The 22,098-nt window shown below is 45.1% G+C and overlaps 1 protein-coding gene across 3 annotated transcripts in view; it reads left to right on the forward strand.

The window, feature by feature from the left end:
• The first annotated feature begins 4,263 nt into the window (after positions 1-4,263).
• MCU (mitochondrial calcium uniporter) overlaps positions 4,264-22,098 on the forward strand; it is a 97,037-nt gene continuing 79,202 nt past the window's right edge. The window contains exons 1-3 of one of the 3 annotated variants that reach the window (XM_049811078.1): positions 4,342-4,444; positions 5,838-6,007; positions 6,669-6,864. In XM_049811078.1, coding sequence (XP_049667035.1) covers positions 6,820-6,864 — 45 coding nt within the window. In that variant the 5' untranslated portion in view covers positions 4,342-4,444; positions 5,838-6,007; positions 6,669-6,819. Of the gene's footprint in view, positions 4,445-5,257; positions 6,008-6,668; positions 6,865-22,098 lie in introns of those variants that run through there. The other 2 variants (XM_049811077.1, XM_049811076.1) reach the window with 2 other exon arrangements.

Genomic DNA, 22,098 nt, shown 5'->3' on the forward strand with positions numbered 1-22,098 from the left:
GTGGCAATGGGGGAACTTCGTATTTTTTAGCCATCTCTGAGATGGGACAGTCCCAAAATGTAAACTTGGAGGCTAATTTTTGAACCGAGGGAGGGACCCCAGCAAACCCGATGGAGGGATGCTATTTTCTCCGGGGTTGTGGGTGGGTGCGTGGGCTGCTGTGGCCGTGCCCGGTGGCTCAGGAATGGGATGGCAGCGGGAAGGGAAAATGAGAAAGGCACGCCTGGGTCATGTGCGCCTCGGCATCTAGATCAGAGGGAGGATTCGCTGCTGACGAGGCTAATTTTAGGTATTTTAATTTTAGTTGCTTCCAGATGCCTCTTAGGTTGGCTCTCTTCGGGCTTTAATGAATCCCCCATTCAAAAATACATTTTCTGGAGGCATAAACAGACAGCAATTGCTCTTCAGGAACACGGGAGGCTGCTGAATCTTGCCGCTGCCCTCCTGCAGTGAAAATGCTGCAGGGATTTCTGGGATGAACCTTTTGGTGAGGCTTAAGGTGATGCCGGAGACTTGGAGGGGTTGCTGCGGGGCTGGAGTGCAGCGGCATGTGGAGATCTGGCCATGTGCGACAGAGACGCTGAACCCCGAAAGGAGATGGGAGGACAACATGTCACAGCGAGCAAATACTGGCATGTCTGGGTAATTTGGGGTTTATGGCCGAGGTCCTGCGATGGGACAGGGACCATCATTTTGCAAGTATCACAGCCCTGGACGTCTATAGGAATAAAATAGGGTAAATCCTATTTTTAAATAAAACGAAGAAAGTGATGAGCCCGTGGAATAAGAGGCTATGTGTTGTTTTTTTCTTCCTAGCTGGCTTATTTAATCTAAGCACTTTGGGGCTTGCTCAGGTCTGAGCCAAAGTGTTGGGCTTGCCTATGGCTCATCGCACACTTGCTTTCTCTTAAATCAGCATTTTATTTGCAGGAGGACAGCATCCATGCCTCCGTCGGCAGTGTTGAGATGGTTGATGGGGTTTTGAGGCTTTAGCTTTCCACTTCAGTCTTTCCCACGGCAATAATATTAATTGCAAATGTTGGCGCGCTTTTCCCCATCAATTCTTCTCAGGAGCAGCTTTCCGATATACAGCTGTCTGTAATTACAAGCACCAAGAGAAAGCCTCATTAAATACATTATTTTATTTAGGTTTTCCAAGAGCAGAAGATGCTTCTAGCAGGGTACTGGGAGCTATTTGACCTAAAAAGACAGGGTTTTATTTTGGTGCCGGTATCCTCACCCCTTTCGCCCCCTGCGCTCTTGAGAAGCCGTACCTTGCCGGCTTGTTTAATTGCATGGGTTATTGATCTCGGGGCTCGTGTTTAATTCCCATTTCTATGTGTTGTAATGAGTGCCCACGTGCTCAGCATGGGTTTGCTAAGGAATTATTGGCCTTTCTGCTGCCCTCAGCCTTTGCTCACAGCCTGTCTTCTCCCCACCTCTGTCAAATACTCCCTGGAAATGTTTAAATTTTGCCTAAAATACGACTTCAGGTGAACACTTCCAGCTCTTCTTTAAATAGAAATAAACATCTAAACCTATAATATGAATGGCTGGAGGAGTAGGAAATAGGAGAGAGCGGTTGGGGCAGGTCTGGCAGCCCAGGGTCTGATGGACGTGCCCGTCCCTGCCCTCCCCTGGAGCTGCCGGCACTGAGCCCCCGAAGGAAGCCCCATGACGGGGGCGGGGGGCAGCATGGGCTCATCCTAAACACATATCTGCTCACCCAGCCGAAAAAAAAGCATTGGGTTGGGTACTTCATGGTGGGAATAGGTGGCTCTGCCCCAAAGCGCTGCTGGGGCTGCATCCTCTGCCCTCCCCGGGACCTCCCCCATCCTAGGGATTCCTTCCTCCCCCTTTCCTGCCTTTCTAATCGCCCTGTTCTAGCTCCTGCAGACTGCATTAACCCCATTTTTTTGCCATTTTGAGACTTTTAATCCCATTGTGTGGGGACACTGCAAACCATACTGGGGAGAGGCAGATGGACCCGGCGAGGGACACCCTGACTGTGGTCTATGAGCAGCTCTTCAGGCGAGATGTGCGCGGGAGCATCTCCCAGTGCAGATGTTCCTGGGATCATTGCAGGGGGCTGTGCTGCACAAAATCCTTATTTTAAGGTATTTTTCCTCCTGCTGTCAATTTTGAATGTGGAAGGAGAGGGAAATACCATGAGCAGGGGTTGAACAAAGGTTCGATCCGAATTTGTCTTCGCAGGCGCTTAGGCTGCGTGCCCTCAGGACTGGTCTCTCCTGCCCATCTCAGGAGCACTGATGTCTTGAGGGCAAGCAGCTTTCCTCCATCATTTGCTCTTTTTGACCTGTGAAGCCCTCAGAGGTGGGTCTTGCTGCTTGCCCTCCAGCAGTGGAGCTCAGAGCAGCTGCTGTAATAGGTCTCCTTGGTCTTGCAAGAAAAAGCAAATAATTATTGAAGTGCTAAATACACTATGCTGGAAAGACCATAGGTAAATCCTTCCAGAAGGACACAGTTGAGACGGGACGGCTTCAACCACGTTTTCCCAATTGACAAAGAGAAGGAAAGGAAAACCCATCGCTGCAGGAAAACCCAGCCAGAAAGGAGCCCAAAGCCTTGCAAATTGGCTCAGGAGGCTTTGGGTGGAGGATTGCTCAGGGGTGAGATGTGTGGCTCCAAAAATACGTTGCTTGGGGAAAAGCCGAGAATGACCCTTCAGCATCTGAGCAGATATGAAGGCAGCACTTGGGAAAATAAGGGGGAGGGGAAGGCAAAGGGGAAAAGGAAAGGGAAAGGGAAGGAGAAGGCAGCTGGAGGGAGGTGGGAATGGAAGGAGGAAGGCACAGGCATGCCACCATGGTGTGGGTGATGGCTGAAGCACATCCATGTCACCCCACCACCTGGTCGTGATCCTCTCTGTATTTTTAGAAGGTCTTGGTGGCAAACAGGGGTGGTAAATAATAGCCTGAGTCTCTCAGCCCACGTGTTCCTGATGATTTTAGCAAGTTCCAGACTCGTCGCAGTTTTCTCTCCATTAATTTCCAGTGACTTTCCTTTCCTGAGCATCCTCCTCTCCTCACTTCCCAGGAGAAGGTGTCCCGATGGCTCCATGCAGCAAGGACCCAGGCTCCTCAACTTCAAAAAATAATAATACAGGATCCCCGCTGCTTTCAAGCCAAGGCACTTCGTTTCAGTCCCAGCCCTAACAGTATTGCTGCACATGGGAACTCCTTGTGCATTATTTTTTAAAGCTCCATTTTCTAAGGAGCAATTCTGGGGCCACTTCCAATATTAAAAGCAATAGGCTCGTTTCTCTTCTGGACTATTCCTTCCCAGGAATTAAAAAGGAGCCGCTGGCAGTATTGTGACAACTCCCAGGCTGAAGGGAAAAGTCTTTTCTAAGAAAAATAATCCAAGTAAATCACCTTTCAAGAAACAACTGAGCACATATTGCTTACTTAGCCCAGATGCTGCAAGGGCTGTGCTGGCGGCCGGCCCACCACGTATGCACGTACCTCTCTCTCTCTGCAATATATTTTCTTTTTGATCACCCACTTTTTATACCACCCATCAAAACTGCCACAGGGGTGGGATGCCGGTTTGGCTGGGCACCCCACATCCCTGTGCCTCCCCCGCGCTGCACCCCCAGGGCCACGGCGGTGCCTCCGCGGCCTTTCTTGCTGCACCCTGTCACCCTGCGCCCCCTCCCCGCTGCACCCCGTCCCCCTGCACCCCCTACCCGCTGCACCCTGTCACCCCCCACCCCCTCCCCGCTGCACCCCCTCCCCTAGTGCACCCTCTCCCCGGTGTCCCCGTCTCCCTGCTCCCTCTACCCTAGCGTACTCTCTCCCCAGTGCACCCCTCACCCTAGCTCACCGTCTCCCCGGTGGAGCCCAACTCCCCCTGCGCCCCCTCCCCTAACGCGCCCCCTCCCCGCTGCGCCCCGTCTCCCCGCACCCTCTCCCCGCCGCTCCCAGCCCTAGCCCCGCCCCCGGCGTTGAGACCCCGCCCCTCCCCGCCGGCCCCGCCCCTCCGGCCCCGCCCCGCGGCGCTCCTGCTGAGGAGTTTCCCTGCCCTCTAGCCCTAGCGCGGCCCCGCCCACCCCCGGCAGGGGAGGGAAAGCAGCGACCAATCCCCTCTCCGGGCAGGGCATCCGCGCGGCGCCAATTGGCGGCCCCGGCCTGGCTTGACGAGCCCCGGGCCGGCGAACGGGGCGCTCCGATTGGCCGCCGGGCGCCGGCCGGCCCCGCCCCGCCGCTCCCACCCACCCCCCCCCCCACCCGCCCGGGCGGCAGCAGCAACCGCCGCCGCCGCCGCCGCAGCGTGAGGCGGCTCCAGCGGCGCGATGGCGGCCACGGCGGGCAGATCGCTGCCGCTCCTCCTCTGCCGCCGCCGCCCCGCCGCCGCGCTGACGGCGGCCGGTTGCTTCCCGGCGTTGGGGCGGCGCCGCCAACAGCAGCAGCGACACCGGACGGTGAGTGAGGCGGGAGCCGGGTGCCCTTCAGGCGGCGGCCGGCTGAGGCGGGCGCGGTGCCGGGCAAACCGCGGGCGGCGGCGGCGGCGGGGAGGGGGGAGGGTGTTGGTGGTGGGGGGGGTGTGTCCAGCTCCCCCCTCCCCTCACACCCACCCCGCTTCCCCCTTTCTCGTTCCCCGGGAGCCGCCGGCGGCCCCCGGCCCCGGCAGCTGCGCGTTATTCTTAGCTCCGTCGCCGGACGAAACTTGAGCGGGGCGGGCGGGCGGGCGGCAGCCGAGCCCCCGGCCCCGCTCCGCCGGCGGCGCAGCTCCCCGGCCCTTCCTCCGCCGCTTTTTCCCCGGGAACAAGGGCCCTCCCTCCGCCCTGCGCCGTGCCGGCTCTTCCCACCGCCCCCCCCCCCCCCCCCCCCCCACTGCTCCTTTCTCTTTCCGGAAGGCGCGGGAGCGGCCCGGCGCAGCCCGCCGTACCGGCGACGGGCTCCCGGGGCGGGGGTCGGGTCCCGGTGGGGCGCGGCCGCCAGGTGGCGCGCGGGGCTGCCGAGAGGAGGCGGCGGGGGGGGGTGGGGGGGTGGGGGGACACACGGGACACCGGCAGCCCCCGCCGGGGCGGGGGAGAGGGCGAGCATCTCCCGGGCACACCGGGACACGGAGGGGAGAGGGTGAGCGGTTGTGCCTAGCGGATTTTCACCTTTTTTTAAAAAAAATTTTTTCCTTTTTTTTTTTTTTTTTTTTTTTTTTGGTTGCTCCCCCTCCCCTCCTCCAAGGTCAGCCAGGGGAGAGGCGCTCGGGGAGCGGGGGGGGGGGGGCTCCCCAAATCCTCTCCGAGGCGGTGTCATGCAGGTTGGTGCGGCTTTTGGCGGGGGGGGGGGAACCAAAACAAAAAAGCGCCAGTTTTTGTTTGTTTCCCCTGCAGAAGCAGCGTGCTTAATGGCTTCACCAGAAAAGAGAAGACTCGCAGCACATGCGTTGCTTACTATGTGTCTTAGGGTGGAAAAAAACTGTAAAGGCAGCAGGTTGCGTCGTGGAGCTCGAGAGATTTGCTAAAAATACCGGGAGTTTTTTTTCTTTTTAAACTAAGGGAACAGTATGTAACTGCGGGATATTCTTCTAGCTTTTGCCACAATCTGTTTTATTGCTGCCTATAAAAAAAGCTGCCGTTGGAGGTGTGCACCTGTCGCTCACTTGTTGTTTTGCTGAAGCAACTAATCGCGAAACTACGTAAAGCCACCGAAATCGTGTATTAACTGGGTGATGGAGCGGGGCTCTGCGCTCCAATGGAATAGCAGATGAAACGCTGGGTCCCTAGGTTACTGTTTAAAAAGCAGCTAAGCATTTGTGCCTTGTATCTTCAGGGTGCCTATAGTTCTTCTAACGGTGTCGGTATGTTTTCACAGCGATGGGGTGCCAGAGGTTCTGTCGGTATCGAGTGTCTCAATTGCATCAGTCCCGTATTTGCAGTGCGGTCGTTCACATGTGTGAAGTGTGACTTTCTGCAGCGTTGACTTCTGACTTCGTAAATACCAACCTGACAAGTGAGGCCACTGGTACCCTGGATTTTGGTCAGGTGTGGGACAGACTTTTCAGTTTTCATAATTATCATTTCAGTTGTCTCTTCTGGCACTCTGGGCCAGAAAATAATAAATTATTTATCTAAATTTAAGTTGACCTTTGTGATTAATTAAAGAGAGATGCAGATTCATGCTCGATTCAGATGATCGGGCCGAGTGTAGCAGTAAACATGCAAGAGGATTAGAAACAACCATTAAAAAATATCCCAAATCCTTCTGTTCGTCTGGGATACTTTGCTGCTGCTGTGGCCCTAGCTGAGCAGACATTGCTGAAGTGCTGGCATGCACAGGAGCACGCTAAAATTGTACTGTCAAAGTCAGCTCCTTCAGGTGCTTGGGGAAGGAGCAAGATTTTGCTTCTGTCCCGTGGACTGATGATTAGAAAGCTCTTCTGGCTTTAGTACCAGTTGGGTTATGCTGTTTGTTTTTTGGCAGCTCGGCTGTTGGCCACTTGTGGTGTTGCAGTGATTAGTTTTGGGGGTTTTCTTTTTTTCAAATAGGGAGGTTGTACACAAGTCAGTTCAGTAGGTGTTGAATGGTGAAGTGTCCCTGTGAACCTAGCGATCAAGTGAAAGCTTGCTGTGAGCAGGTCGGGACCCAGTATCCTAACTGTTCCTTTTGACAGCATCTGTAATGTGCCTATTTGTCTCCTCACAGAAAAGATGAGTTATCCTTTCCATCACGCTGCACTTGAGAAACTGTGTGGACCACTGGGAGAGAGTAGAGACCGGAGAGCTGCCGAATCCTAGAATAAATTATCTCCAAGGAGAAATTACAGGAACTGGAGCTTTTCGTAATAAAGAGAAAAATGAAAGGAGGTTGCTGCAAAGAGGAAACAGAAAATCTGTGTTGGGTAGGAGAAGAACTAATGGGCTTACAGTGTGAGAAGAGGGATTTGGTTAGGTGCTGGGAATCTTTTTACTGACACTAAGTGTAGTGAAATGCTGAATTATTTCCTGGGAAAGCTGTTCAATCTTCATTATTGGAAGTGGTTAGGACAGGTTTGACTTGCATCAATCGGTTATGACTGATGAAGAATTGATCCTGCTCTCTGATGGAACCGGACTGTATAAGCTTCCTGAGTCTATAGATTATATTAGAAAATAGGTAGGAAGAGTTTGTGTAACATAGATGTAATTAATAAAGTGATTATATTAGGTATGTCTGTGTGGTATTGTTTTTAGTACAATAAATTCTACTTGGTCACTTCTCAGGATGGCTGGTTTTTAGCAGAGGTGATAAATTAAATGGGCTTTCTTGAAATAGGGTGGAAATGTTAAATGGTCTTATGGATGAGTTCTTTCAAAAGAGATATAAAATATGCTGGAAGAGGCTGGACCAATTGACCAGACTACTGTGAGAGAACAGTACTTTAAAACAAACAAAAAACTCCCATCCAGATGGGTAAAGTGTGAAGAATGGCACTGTAATAATGTCAAACAGTAGAGAGGGCAAGGAGGTCTGAACTTTTGAATAAAGACTTGGTTTATGAGGGGTTGGATGGGAATACAATAATACTGGGAGACATAGGGCTTGAATGAAGCATTCCTAGCTTGCTTAAGTGTTTTGAAAGCTGAGAGAGTTGGGAAAGGTCGGTGGGCTCAGCGTGTAGATGTGGGGTTATGGAGGAGACAATGAGTCTTCATGTTGTGTCCTAGCTGAACGCTATCACAGGGTGTGAGAGGTCTTGGGACGAGTATGCAGAAAATTTGAATGAGAAATTCACTTATTGATCTCAGAACAGGAAGAAGCAGGCAGGAGGAAGTGTTTACTGATATTTGTGAATTTCCCCTCTGAAAGTGATGATGTTGTGCCTCACAGGATGACTGTGCTGGGTAAGGAGAGAGAGTTGGCATAACCATGTAGAAAGTGGGCCTGAAGAGGTCCGTAGTGTTGGAAGAATATGGCAGAGCTGAACAAATGGGCTTATAGCACAAGTATCAGGGGTTGCATCTCTTTCCACTCTCCCAGTCTGTTACACGTATGTGAGAGTGGAAGAAGCCTTGTAGAGGAGGAGAGGGGAGAGAGTTAGCAAGCGCGTTTGCAGTGGAGAAACTGCTGCAGTACATTGGGGGTGTGTGTTGTAATGTCAGGGAGAATGATTGGATGGCTACAGCTTTGGAGATGAGTATGGCTGAATAGTTCGCAGAGTGAAACATCAGTAGTATTGGTGTTTGTTTTAAATGGATGCTGTATGTGCTCCCTCGTTAGGAGGGAACTGTGGGGATCTGATGCGCTGCTGGGAGGTCACACTTGGAGACGGGAGATGAGAGCGGCAGTTTGGTTAATTGGGTCAAGATGACTTCTGCTGGTGGGAAGATCAGAAATGGCAAAAGTTGGCATCAGCAAGAAAGATGGGGCGGAATAAAAGCATTGTGTGTGGTTTCTTTACACACCAGCTACGTGTAAGAAGCGGCAAAGGATGGAGAAGCAGTAGGAGTGGCTGGTGCTGGCTGGCAGGGACCGTTATAAGGTGTGCTGTGGGGGTACAAACGTACAACCCCATGCAGTGACTTCTTAAGCAACAGGAGTGGGATGGGGATGGAGCCCCTGGTGGGCAATTAGGTGGCACTTCTCAGTCTAGCAGTGTTTGCTAGGATATTCACTGGTGGGAAGCACACCAGCCATAAATCACGACGCTACCTATTAATTAAGGCCTTTGTCCTGCAGCAATTTTTAGTGCTTAATACAAAAATTGCTGCTATTTTCCTGTTAGACAGCTTGCCATCAGAGGAGTGTGGAGAGAGAATTAAAGTGGATGTTCCTTGTAGGAGACTTCCTTACGAAGCAAGGGAAGCCTCTTCTTTGACTCCTACTTGTTCCAGGTGCTGTGGGTAAGCCGCCAAAGGTGAGAGCTCTGCACCGCTGAGATGCGGTGGGACTGGGAAGCAGTCCTTTGTGAAAAAGATTCACAAAGAAGTAAGCTATGAACGTTTTTCAAATATGTGGTGGTAGATAAAGGACTTAAATAAAATGCTTCGTTTTTGCATGTTGAATGCCTAATCTTTATTGCTTTCTTCCTACAAAGATTAGAGTCTCTTGTTATTGTGTTTCTGGGTGCATGTAGCTGGTGGTTGAGTTGTGTTGGATTGGAATATAATCAGCTGGTTCAGATCTGGAAAAAATACCTGTAGAAAATCAAGGGTTCGGCTGTATGTGGCATCCCTATGGCAGTTAATCCTGGCAATTCTGGGTAGACCAGGAATAATGACTCCTAGTGACAACTTCTAAGCCTAAGAAGGAAAAACTGAACCTAACTGAACTGCAGCCAAATGTCAAGTAGGTATCAGACAACCTGCAGGTTTTTATCTCTGCTCCAGATGAGGACCAGGATTACCTGTGTCAATCGGTCCTCTCAGCCGGACAGGATTTTGGTGCAGGTAGCCCTGTATTGAGGATGCAGTAGAGAGTCTATCGCGCAAAGATGAGAGGACTCTGTGCTGAGGAAAGGTGTCCTGGGATGTCAGAAACCTCAGGAGGAGGATGCAGTGGACTTTGTGCTGAAGCTGTCCTTTATTTGGCACAGATACAAGGTGTACTTGGTGATTTTTATTTTTTTCTATGCTATGGTTGAAACTGTTGCAGCATCAACTTCCAGAGAAGCTGTTGCTCAGTAGTGTGGTAGTAATTTCCCTGGTGGGCCCCAGTAACCACTTCAAGCCCTTGCTGTCACAAGCGATGGTTTATTGCCCTACTGTTGCCCATCTATTGAAACAAATTTATTTAACAGGTGAAGCTTGGGGGCTCACAAAACTCGGGTAGCAGCAATGACTGGCTGCAAGGATGGTGAGACTTGGAAGAATATTTTGGTATGGTGTCTGTATTTTTGCTGAGGATGGAAACTGGCGGACTGCTTTAACTGAACTTCTCTTTTCCTGACCTTGCATACTGCTGATTGTAATTTTCAAATAAATGATTGAAAAGCTGAAGAAACTGGTGGCTGTCCAGTGGTTTGAAGGGGCATAAAATGGTCCTTGTCGCCGGATCTTTGGCTGCACTTGTTGCCTACCCTGACCTCTAATGTTTCCCATGCTGGGACATGCGTAGGAGCAGCGACATGCATGCTGCACTCTGGGAAGAAATGCATCTGGTGTCACTTTTGAAGTCAAGATGAGGTGTGGCTTGACCTGCAGCATAAGTAAATACCAACCCAGCAGAACATTTATAATGTTGAGGGAGCCCTAGAAGAGTTGATTTGACCATAAAGATGGGTCTCTCCACCAAACCTCCTTTTTCTCCTGCGTCTTCCCTCACCTCCTTCCTATGTGCACACACTTGCTGTCCCGCTGACTCCTTGCTTGCCTCGCCCTGGCAAAGGGTGGCAAAACCATAACGATTTCTTGTAGCGGTTATTGCTACTTGCCCACTCCAGTGCTGGCTAAATTGATTAAAATGCAAGGCGAAGCAAGGTCCGTTGCCTCATACCGGATTTACTGTCACAAGGAAGGCTATGGCTCAATGCTATTTTGAAAGGTTCAGGAGGAAAGAAAACTTTTTCAATGTTTTTGCTTCAAATGAGAGGAGGAAATCTGCCCTTAACTAATTATAGAGCAATGGAATACTAGTACTAAGTTGAAAAATTTGTGCTTTTTAGTTTCTTTTTTTTTTTGTTAGATTGTGTTGGGGTTTTTTTTTTTTGCACGAACGAAAACTTAGAGGGGGATGACCAGTGAGTATTTTTTGGTGTATGAAAGTGGCTAAAACATTGTTTTGATCGTACTCATTCTTACAAAGCAAAAGAGGTTTTGAAGGGAGGCTGAATTAAAAAAAAAAAAAAAAAAAAAAAGGCATTTTGTAGCTTTTGATGTGCCTGTTCATTCAGTGAATAGGAAAAAAGCTTTACTTGGTAGTGTCCAGAGAACACCCTTCTGGGGCTCTTTATTCGTGAAAGGGGAACACTATATGGAAAGGAGTAGATGTTGGTGTGGGGTGGGTTTTTTGTTTGTTTTTGGGTTTTTTTACGATTATTTGATGATACTACTTTTTAAATGTATAAATCAGCCTGTGGCAATAATCAAGACTTTGTATGTAGCGTCTGTGATGGGAAAGGAAGTTACAGTCATGCTAAGGTTGATCCAGTCATTAATATAAACATTTCAGGACAGCTCTTTTCCAATACAAGGAGTGTTTCTCAGCTGTGGTTAGACAGGATAGGTATAGATCTCCTTACCAGAGTCAAGACTGATAAAGAGAATAAAAAAAAAAAATTGTTGTTTTTTTATTGCTAAAGCTGGTTTTATATTAATCTTACAGATGAAACTTTCTGTGAGATTAGGTCCCATCCAGTCATGAGGGTAAAACATAACTTTTATGACTTCATTTCAGATTTGTGCGATGAGTCACTTGTTTGCCGTTCTATAAAATAGCATTGAGATGACACAAATCTGTAATTGAAATTGTTGTCCTATTTGTAGGTCCATGGAAATGTAGAAATGGTTTTAGATTTTGGGTGGCTTCAATTTTGTTGGGTTTTGTTTTTTGTTTTGCTGTTGTTTTTAATTTCCTTATTTATTTATTGCAGTGTCAGCTGGTGGTCACTTTTCCTGAGATCTCAACTGCTGCTCTCTGCTCCCATGGCCTCTGATAGCCCTGTGTGGGATGAGGAACCGTCCTTGACAAATTTTGCTAGATGAAACTGTGTGCTCTGTGCTCACCATGGAGAAATACTTCTAATCTCTGAAGTGCTCTCTGGGTGAGAGACCACCTGTGATACTGCTGATGTGGTTTTCATCATATTTCGGTACTTGCTTATTGAGGGCGAACTAGAGCGATCTGGCTTTAAGGACTGTTTTGTCCTTGAGTATTTAATGATGAAAAGAAAATGACTTGTCCCTTTTCTAGTAAAGCTTTGGCAAAGGGGTTTCTTCCTGTTATTAAGGTCTCAATTGGTCATCAAAATGAGATGTCATTTTAATGAAGATGAAAATATGCAGCACTTGAACGCAATGTGGAATTATTTTCCAGTAGGGCAAGCCTATGGGGTATTGCTTATGTCTCACGTAAAATACGAGGCATGTCTGCTATCTTTTTCTGCATTCTTGGCAGCTCTTAAGGAATTAGGAAATGTAGAACAACTTGCATAAGCAGGAGAGGGAAGAAACGCGGCAAACAAGCTTGCTTCAGCGATTTGCTTCTGTTGCCTTCCCCAGGAGGAAAGGACTGCTATGCAACAAGGAAACTCTCAAGTCTCTGAAAATGTTTATTGGAATAATTAAAAATCGAATTTCACCCGGGGTATATAACTTAGGAAGACTCTACCAGGGGGCAACCACCATAAAAAAAACCCCTCTGGGTGATTGTCAGTCTTGTGTTCTCTCCTGCAGCCTGCTGGGAATAAAATAATTCACTCTGAGGTCATAGCCTGAGAAGTTTTATAGGGTTTAAGAAAAGCTTTGTGGAAAGTATTGCTGTTTTGAGAGGATTTTGGAATAATGCTATGGTAACAATTTTGATTGCTTTCATCACTCAGGTCCCAAGACATATATGTAGCTTGCTGCGCCTTCTGTTATCCAAAGTTTGCATAGACTAAAGTGGTGTGAGGTTGTAGAAATGGGGTGAGGGAGAATGGTTGCCAGACAGAAGTGGTAAGCCTTGGCTTTGCAATGTATCTCAGAGCAGCATCTATTCCTCTGTACGTCTGCCGGAGCTGGGGGCACCGGAGCACTCTGTCAGATGGGTACCGCACAGAGCTGCTCACTGCAGAGCACCTGAGTGTGGAGTTAGGTGAGGACACCTTTGCTGCTGGATTTATCTTAGTTGATGAGTTGGAAGGAGGAATGCAAAATAACTGGATTTCTTGGATCAATGTGCATGCAATTTCAGGTGGGGAAGCTCACCGAGTGGTTCATGTATGATGTGATCGTAGGGTCAGTGGTTTGCAAACGTTATCCTTTCCTTCCAGATTGTGAGGGGAGTTCCCAGCTCATCCTCCAATTTTCTAGGTCAGTTGCTGGAAAAGAGTCTGAAGTTACTCCATGTTTTCCCTGTTACCTTGAAAAGCACCGAGCTAGGCAAAGCTTTCCTTGTTTTATTTTGTTACAAAGAATGTCATGTTTCCTTAAGGTGCACAGTGAGTTTATTCGGAGGAGCTCATGTCAATTATTACCGTACCTTGGAGCTGCTAAGGAAGAATGTGTTCCCTAAATGTAGTAATGGATATGGCATGTTTCTACATTTGAGACTTGTGTGTTTTGGAAATGGCTGGAAGAGCAGCTTTAAGAACCATTCAGTTAGAACCTGACATATGGTCTTTGTAAACTCATGGCTTTGTCAATGATTTGTATAAGGTATAGCTTCCGATGAGCAGGAGGTACTCTCCTGACATATGGGCTTGCTCACTGTCAGCTGAAACGTGAATTGGCGGTGTCTGCTGAACCGTGACTCTATTCCTTGTCAGCTGCTGTTCGCTTCTACGTGGTTTCCTTCATTTGTACGCCTACCTGTCATTTGACTTGTGTATTGTAGACCCCCCTCGTTAAGGCATGGTGATAACTGTCTTAAGCCCTTGTTTTCTTCTGCCAAAAATTACTTCTAATGATGCTGCGTTCTTTCTGATTTGCAGCTGAAATCTGTAGAATGAATAGCAAATGGATATTCATCAGCCAGAATGCAGGTTGTGAAATTTAATCGGAATAGTGGACTCTAAGGTGTGTCTCAGTTAAAGACATTAGTTGTGACAGAGTATTGTAAGAGGAAATAGAGTTATTCTCTCCACTTAAACCAATTTTTTACAATACATCCTCATAGTTTACCCATGTCATTTTTCTTAGACGTTTGGACTTAAGTGATAGTGAGCGTTCTGCCTGGCCAAGGTACCTCCAAAAGTGACAATTTTAAATACTACTCTAACAAATGAAGATTTTTAAGAGAAAATGGGCTATCCAAGATAGCCCAAGAATGACACAGGAATTTTTCAAGTTGTGTTGTTAGAAAGCAATAGCTGGGGACTTGATGATGGTTTTTGTATAGAACTTTTCCTGTATGATTAGTATATTATTATGTATGTAATGCTTAACACTGAGAACTAATTGATACACCATGTCCCATTCATGTTTTCTGGTTCTAGACAAAACTGAGACACAGTCAATATGCAATGCAGCAGTAACCTTTTTAAAGTCATTTAAATTAATTGGGAACCTGTCCGAAACATCACAGAGATTCTTGTGTGTGGGATAGATGGGAGGGAAGGCTGGCAGAGCAAGTAATTTCTCCCTGAAATAACAGCGCACCGAAAAAGTGCAGAGATTTCCCAGGGGAAGGAAAAAATGTGGTTCCTTTTTTGGAATGAAAGTGCTCTAATTTATCATGTGACTTGGGAAATCCTCTTGGCTTCCTGCGGAGGGGAAAGGGGTAGTTGAACCTTTCATCGGATAACAGAGCATGGCATGTTTGTGATGCATAACAACATCTGCTGCATAAAGAGCTCCCAAGGGAGACTGCTGCTTGCTGCTTGGCTATTCCTGTTATCAAGGGACTTGTTTCTAAGGTAGTGATAACAGAAATTCCATTGCCTAAATATTTAGTAGATTTGAAGATTACACTAGCGCAGTGCTGTATGGTTTCCTCCAAGTTTGAGGATATTGCATTTAAGAGGAGAGTAGGATTCTTCACTTGGACTTGGGTGTAAGGGATTCAAGAGAACCAAATCTAGTCACTTTTATAAGAAAGTTGAGTTGTATTACGAGCAACGTATACTGCTAGTAATGAAAAAAGCTCCAAATACTCCCCTTAAAATTAAAAGAATATATTAAAGACTTCTCCCTTCCTGTGGCAAGTTCCAGATGAGCCACTCTTGTGCTTTATGAACTGCCTGGAAAACTTACGAAAGAGTGCTGTTTGGCCTTCATTCAGGCTATGGTCAGTGCCATGCATCACGCGGAAGGACTGAGGGAGCAGAGAGTATGTTGCTTGAGCCTATTTCCAGGCAAGTGAAGGCAGTAGGAGTATTACGTGAATATCCAATCTCCATTTTGGCTGCAGCATCACATGAGATCGAACGTCCTGGTGTACTTGCAGCCTGCCTGCTGCAAAATACCAGGTTGGTTAATCAGAGGTAACTTTGCTGCTTTGAGGAAGCAATTTTCTTCCTGAAAAGCTTTTTCATTAATAGAGCTTTTTTTGTCATTTAAAAGGGTTGTTGCTAGAACTTCTTGTGCTCTTCAAAAACGTGTTACAATGCCATATTGTCCACAGAATTTACTGGCCAGACAGATGAAGCGAGGCTCTGAAAGGAGAGTGCTTTTGAAACATTTCCAGTTAGAGTCTCACTGCAGACATGTTTTGTGCTTTTGTTTTGTTAGAGGGTTTTTTTTGACACCTGGAAAAGTGGTGTCGAGGGGAGAAACTGCTACACATGTTGAAACATCCATTCCTAGTTGCTTGGCAGGGTGATGCGAGTCTGATTGCTAAGGAACAAGAAGCTGATGCTGCAAAAACAGAGCTTTGGTTTGAAGCCAAAAAGCCACGGATTTCTCTGACCACAAAGTTGAATAGAGTGATGGTGTCCAAGATTAATTTTATCTTAAGAATAATTTTGTCCAAAGATAAAGAACATGAGTCAGATTTGCACACGTACTCATTAAAAATAAATCACAATTTTGAATCAGCTAGTCACTCTTGTGTGTAGGAGTGACCATTTCCATATTTCCTTTTGGCATTTAATGCTCAAGAGAGTAATTTTAAACAAACAAGTTTCACAAAGTACTCCTCTTCATTATTTAGCTAGATTGAGTAGGGCAGGATATGAGACTATGCAGATATGGTATTTTGAGTTGGCAAGGATGCTTTAAGTAAGGATTTTGCAAAAAAGCATTAATACCACACAGGCACTTGTGAAATGAATTGTTTTGTAAATAGCATTTTGAACAGATGTTGTTTTTTATCTTTCTCCAAAGGTGGGTTGTTTCTGTTGACTGTTCCTGCACACCATTCAGTTTTTCTCTACATAGCAGCTCCTTTTCTTGTGCTGAATGTCTGCTTGTAATTATAGCATCATGCTTCTTCCCTTTTGCAGTCAATGATGCACACATTACATCTGTTTCAGGACATCCTTCTCTCTCCTGTCCCAGCATGCTGGTAACACATAGCTTCAGTTTGAGTGGAGCACCCAGAGCTTTGGATCTAGGGCAATGAGTTTGGTGGAGCTGCTGCTTTCATGACCTACTTCTTGGGCAAGCATGGAAGTAAAAACTGTTCTTGGTGGCTCAGATGAGAGATTCAGGCTTTTTTTGTCTTGGACTGAAAATTAATCAGACTCCAGTTTGATATAGTCTTACTCCTCAAGGTTAGGAATTGAGTGTCCCCTGAATTACTCAAGTCTTGGTGAAGAGGAGAGGAATAGACAAGGACACATAAGCATAGAACAGTGTTGCTTTCAGGATTTAAAACAAGCACTCTTTTCTCCAAAGGAATTTTTTGTCATTGTGGTCAGTCAGATGTAATGAATTTCTTAGTTTGTCCTTTGAAGAGATGTAGGTGTGTAATTGACTCATCCTAAACACTTTTATCCATGTTTTTACTTCCATTTAGGAGATTTGGCAACACTCATAAAGCTGAATTGCTATGATTAGCCTTATATTTTGTATAATTGAGTACACCATTGAGGGCTGTTTGTTCTTGGAATTACAATGTCGAAGTACCATGGTACTTTCAAGGTAGTATTTACATCACTTGTGTGGATTTCTACACTAGATGGAATCTGCATTGCCATGCTATGAGCAATTAATAAGTATATCTTCATGTTCACGGTGTTTCTGAACTAGTTAGTATACGGGTTTGATGGCAGTACAGAGCTCTATTTTGCCTCCTTCAGGATGTGATGTTTCTAGCCACAAGTTAGAGCTGATGATGCTTCAAGCAGGATTCTGACTCATAAACACTTACAAGCTTTTGTACAGTCTTGGGAATGTGGAAATACATGGCTTGCAGGCGCATGAAGAAAGCTGAATCGCTATTGTAGTGCTGCAAGACACCCTAAAGTACATGAACGCCCTACTATATAGGTATTTGAGTAAGCTGACTGGCAACCTGTGTCTCGCTAGGGATGCCTATCAGTACTTAAGTCTATCATTACTGAATTGCCTTCGCTGACAAGTAAGCCATTACCTCCTTTCCACTGAATACACACCAAAAAACCTCCTTGATTGTGTTCTGATAACTTTTTTTAGTGCACTCCAGCTCTGTTACTCTGCCTCCTTCAAGGTTTTTCTAAAGAAAACAAAGAAGAGAAAAAAAAGCTTTCAACCTTTTATTGTCATACTTTCCAAGTTTAGGGCTCTTTCATTTTTATAATATTAACTAGTATCCCATGAATCTTGGTTTTAGGTTAGGCTAACTTAGTTCTCAAAAGTATTTCCCTTTTTCTCCATTTGTATGCATGGGGTGGTTTAAAACACTTCTAAATGAGTTATTTTGGCAATGAGTTGCCTTGGAAAAGCATTCTCTGAAATGCTTCACTTGAAGACACTTACACTTACCTGCTAGTGACAGGCTTGGCTTACCAGCACTGGAAGTAATACACGTGAAACTTGTTTAATTTAAAGCAATTAGAATTCACATTTTATGAGTTGTGTTTACAGCTGCAGCTCGTCAGCTCTGGCTTTATCTCTGTGCTGAGATGAAGCTTGCACCTTAATATTAATTGTCAGTCATGGCAATCACTGAGTTCCGTGAGGCTTCTCCTGTCCTCATTAGCAGTCTCTGCAAGCTTTCCAGCCTGAAGCTTGTACAAATGAACAGATCTACCCCTAGCTTGTCTGTTGTCTGAAGAAAAATAACTACTCAAAACAGAAGAAAAGATGTTTTGTTGTTGTTGTTGTTACTGTATCTTCTCTCTTACTGCAATGCTATTTTGCAGAGTCCCTCAACCTCTACTGTAGACTGAGATGCATGAAGAGCTAGTACATAAACATGAGAGAAGCACTAGAAATCTGTCCAACTTCTTGGTAAAGAAATTTTGATTTATTGTATATTACTGAATGTAAAATCCTTCCAGTTCTCACCATGAAAAATATCTACATAATTCATTGCAGAACTGAAAAATATTAGACATGTTGAAAGGACATTGTAAGTATAATAACTTCATCTTTTTAAAATCAGCTAATGAAGTTCAAGTTGAGCAGTATTGAAAGTCAACTTGATAACTTGCTGATCCGTATAAATAAATCTCACTGACTCACTGGGAAGCTAGTTGTTTTCCAAGCTAGAGGGGAAGGAGAGTTCCAGGCAGAAAATAAAAAATAATGGAGGGAAAAAAAAAGTAGATGAAGAATAGGATGCAGTTGAACTATTGTCATCTGTTCCAATTCCATTTTGCCATCTATCATTATTATTATAAGTACAGGAATTTGATGGCACATCAAAGCACTTCAGTGACTTGTTTTATATTCCTGATTTATATTCTGGTACCTTTGGTGCAAAGATGCTGTTCTTCCTCACCACTTGGTCTTTCTAGTGCTGTTGCTGCAATGTTATTTTTTTCTCCCTTGCTTAATAGGGTACTCATAATGATAAACATTTGTGGTTTTGTTTTTTTTTTTCCCTGTGCTAAGGCTTTTATCTAACAATAAGTTGTTGGTTTTTCTTCATCCTTGCCATGAGAATAAGACTACCAAGTTATTGTGGGTCTATCAGTTGCACGTTTTCAAAAGAGTCTGAAGAAGCACAGCCTTACACATGACCCAACATAAGTCTTAACTTTTAACAGTTATAATTGCTGTTTGCAGGCTTAATTGTGATGTGGCTTTTGCAGGTAAATAATCTGATAGGAGAAAAATAGCCTGTCTCTGACTAGACACGTGTTTCCTTTCTATGCACAGCTCTGATCAGCCATTAATTATCTTTCCCTCTCCAAAGTAATTAGGATTGAGCTACGAAGCTCAAAAGTTGAACGTAGTATATTAACCCTTGTGCCCTCAAGAGAGGAGACAGGAAGGTATGCCTTTGTGATGCCCTCCTGTGACTGGAGTGACAGAGCAGTTGATACGCTTTTCTGTCAGTTTTAGCTGGTGTTCATAAAAATATTTGCTTTATAGACCAGCTTTTAAGTAATATTCAGGTAGAATTTAGAATAATAAAGTTGAATGAAACACATGACAAAGCAGTGTGACATTTTCCTACTAAAGCTGCTTGTTTTCTTTTTTTCTTATTAGTTGCATAGGAAACATCATGAGTTCCTCAACTGTAAATACTGCTGCTAGGGCAATAGGTTTTATCAGAAACACCTTTACATTGCAGTGTGGACCGTATGAATGTTAGCATTAGTTTTTGTAGTCATAATCTAGTGTCCAGTGCTTTCTTTGGAGTACAGGACCTCCTCCCTTTGGAGTAGCACTCCAAGGAATCTCCCCGGATCCTGTGGAACAGAATTAACTATTGCATATGGAGGTTTTTTCCTCTTAAGCTGCTACTTAAATTAAAATTGCCTTTGGATCTCCGAAAGAGGCCCCTGAATGTTCCTTGTGACTTATTTAGTCGACTGAGCACCATTTCTTTTGATTGCCAAGAGCTCCTTGCAGCCCCTGTGATGCCGGAGTTACCTTTGCTGCTGCTGTTACTGGCACTGGTGTGCCCTCTATTGTATCTTCAAATGGGTGCGTATCTAACGAGGTACAATCTCACCTTGTACATCAGTCCTTCTTTCTAGTGCTTGTTCTGGTGTTTCTGAGATGCTGTGCCTCTCTGTAGAGCTACTGACTGTGACTAATGCCTTCTTTGCTGAAAAAGCTAAGTACCAATAGCTGGAAAGATTAATTTTATATAACGTGCTGACTTGCCACTCCAGAGCCTCCAATGATGAATGTGTCTTACTTGCACCTCTCCCTGTCCTCTCCCTTTTCTTCTGTCTTCTACCAAGTATAGTTTTTACAACACAAACCCAGACAGAGTACATAGTGGTGTAAAATGTCCACTTAATCCAGCACAAGCCATAATGTGTCTTTGCTTGCTGGTTACTACCAGTCTTACATGTCTATAAATTAAGTTTTGATTAATAATTAGCAAAAAGCTGTAAAAGAATACATGTGAAATAGCAAAAAAAAAAAAATAAAAAATCCCAAACCCAGAACAACTATGTTTTAGAGCATTGTTTGTTGACTCATCTTGTTCAGACTTTTCACAGATGATAATTTTAGGAAAGGACTGTTACTTCCACTCTAATTCTTAGAGCACTACTGAGGCATTTTTGGGGAGCCTAAAACTTCTGGGGCAGTTTTCATGCAGAATACAAAGCTGAAGATATGCACTTCCAAACATCTTATCTTGCTGTACTTATGTTAAGATTATCCTAGTTTAGGAAAATAACATTGAATTACTGTCAGTAAAACGGTAATCTGTCAGACTGCTGCAATACAGATTTAAGTGGATACATCATCAGTATTGCTCACAAATCTCTTGGAGTGAACTGAGCAGAGGTTCAGCATCAAATATTTCTGGCTGGTTTGTTGTTTTGTAAATTCAGATGAGATCAAATGCCCCGTCTCTACTGGTACAGTGGGAAGTTTAAGTGCAAGTTTCTTTACAGCTTGCTGACTCCACAGTCAAGCAAGTGGAAAATTACTTGTATTTTTTGCGTTTTTGGGCCACCATGAATTTTTTGCCCTCTCTTGGTTTCTTTGAAAGCGTTTTTTGGCAAAGAACTGTTTTGCAAGGCATCCCTCATGAAGCCGGAAATGTTGGACTGTACACAACCTCACCAATTTTGTGGTTACAGTTATAGTACACTCTGATTTGTATCTGTTTACTGTGGGGAAAAAGTTAATGTTTGGATTGGAGGATGGCTCTGATCTCCCTTTTGAGTTAGAGGTGTGAAGGCATTCATATCTGCTTTTCATTAGCAAAAACCGGCGTCTGCATATTCCTCTGTCAGTAAAAGCATGCAGAATGACCAACTGCCTGTTCTCCAGGTTGTTAGGATGAGTAAGTGTGGGTTAAGAGGCACCAGCTGCAGGGTGACCCTGCCTGGAAGAGGCTGGTGTAACTTATTTCGTGTTGGCTTGGTAGTTGTTGCTGGCAGAGAGGCCTCGAAGGAAGGAATTTCTGCAGTTCCTGTGCAGGCAGATGTTTTACCTTTATGAATCCTTCCTTGTCTGGATGCAAAAGAGCTTTTTGGAGAAGGCTGAGGTGGCTGTGGGGATTCTCTCAGGTTTTCCTTAAGTAAATATTTAGTTTCTAAGAATCTCTGCCCTTTGAATGGTGACCTTTGAGCCATTACTTAAGTAAATGGCATGCTCGTTGGACCTCTTGAAGGAAACTTGACCTATGATGTTAAACTGGCTGTTTGTTCTGATTTTAAAACTGCCTTTGGGATTGTGGAGTAGTTCGTGTTGCAAGCGTGAGCTGGAAAGAAGGAAATTTATCGTAAATCAGACTGGTGTCGGTGAGCATCCCTGACTATGGGAGTGCACAAACAGACCAACGCCAGGCTAATTTGGTACAGGGCTTTTTTATGCAGCTCTCATGGCTTGCCAGGCATAAGCAGAAATGGATTATTATTTAATACCACAAAATGAAAAAAATGTAATTAGCATTAAGTTTACTAGTTATAGATGTATAGTACATAATATATAACGGTATTTTCCAGAGATTGTATCAGCAGTTGATTTTCCTTGAACTGATGGCATGCCTACTTCTGCAGCATGGCAATAAAAAAAAAAATCACCCCTTCAAATATACTATTAGCATTGTTGTGCTTTAGGAAGTATCTTTCTGGTGTCAAATCTGTACTTGTGCCTGCGGTAGCACGAGGGTTAGAGCTTGATTTGTATGCAACGTAGTTATGCCAGGGTGGTTGCTGCTGCAGAAAGTAGGCAATTTGTGTGCGTGTCAGAAAAGTGCAGGAAGCTTGAAGGGCAGAACTGCCTACCAGCTGGGGAAGCTATCCCTCTTTTCCAGCACCTACAAGGAAGGAAGTTTATATTGCTTCCAAAATTGTATGCCTCTTCTACTGTTGCAGCATTTAACTGGGTATTTTCTCCATGCAATGTCTAGGAAACCTTTTCTTAGTAAGTTTCTATGTTTTATGGCAAAAATACACAAACTGTTAGGATGGAGATTAAACCAATTAAGAACTTGGCTAATCTATCAAAGGAAT

Source organism: Accipiter gentilis, chromosome 9 (genome assembly GCF_929443795.1).
Source record: "Accipiter gentilis chromosome 9, bAccGen1.1, whole genome shotgun sequence".
Lineage (NCBI taxonomy): Eukaryota > Metazoa > Chordata > Aves > Accipitriformes > Accipitridae > Astur > Astur gentilis.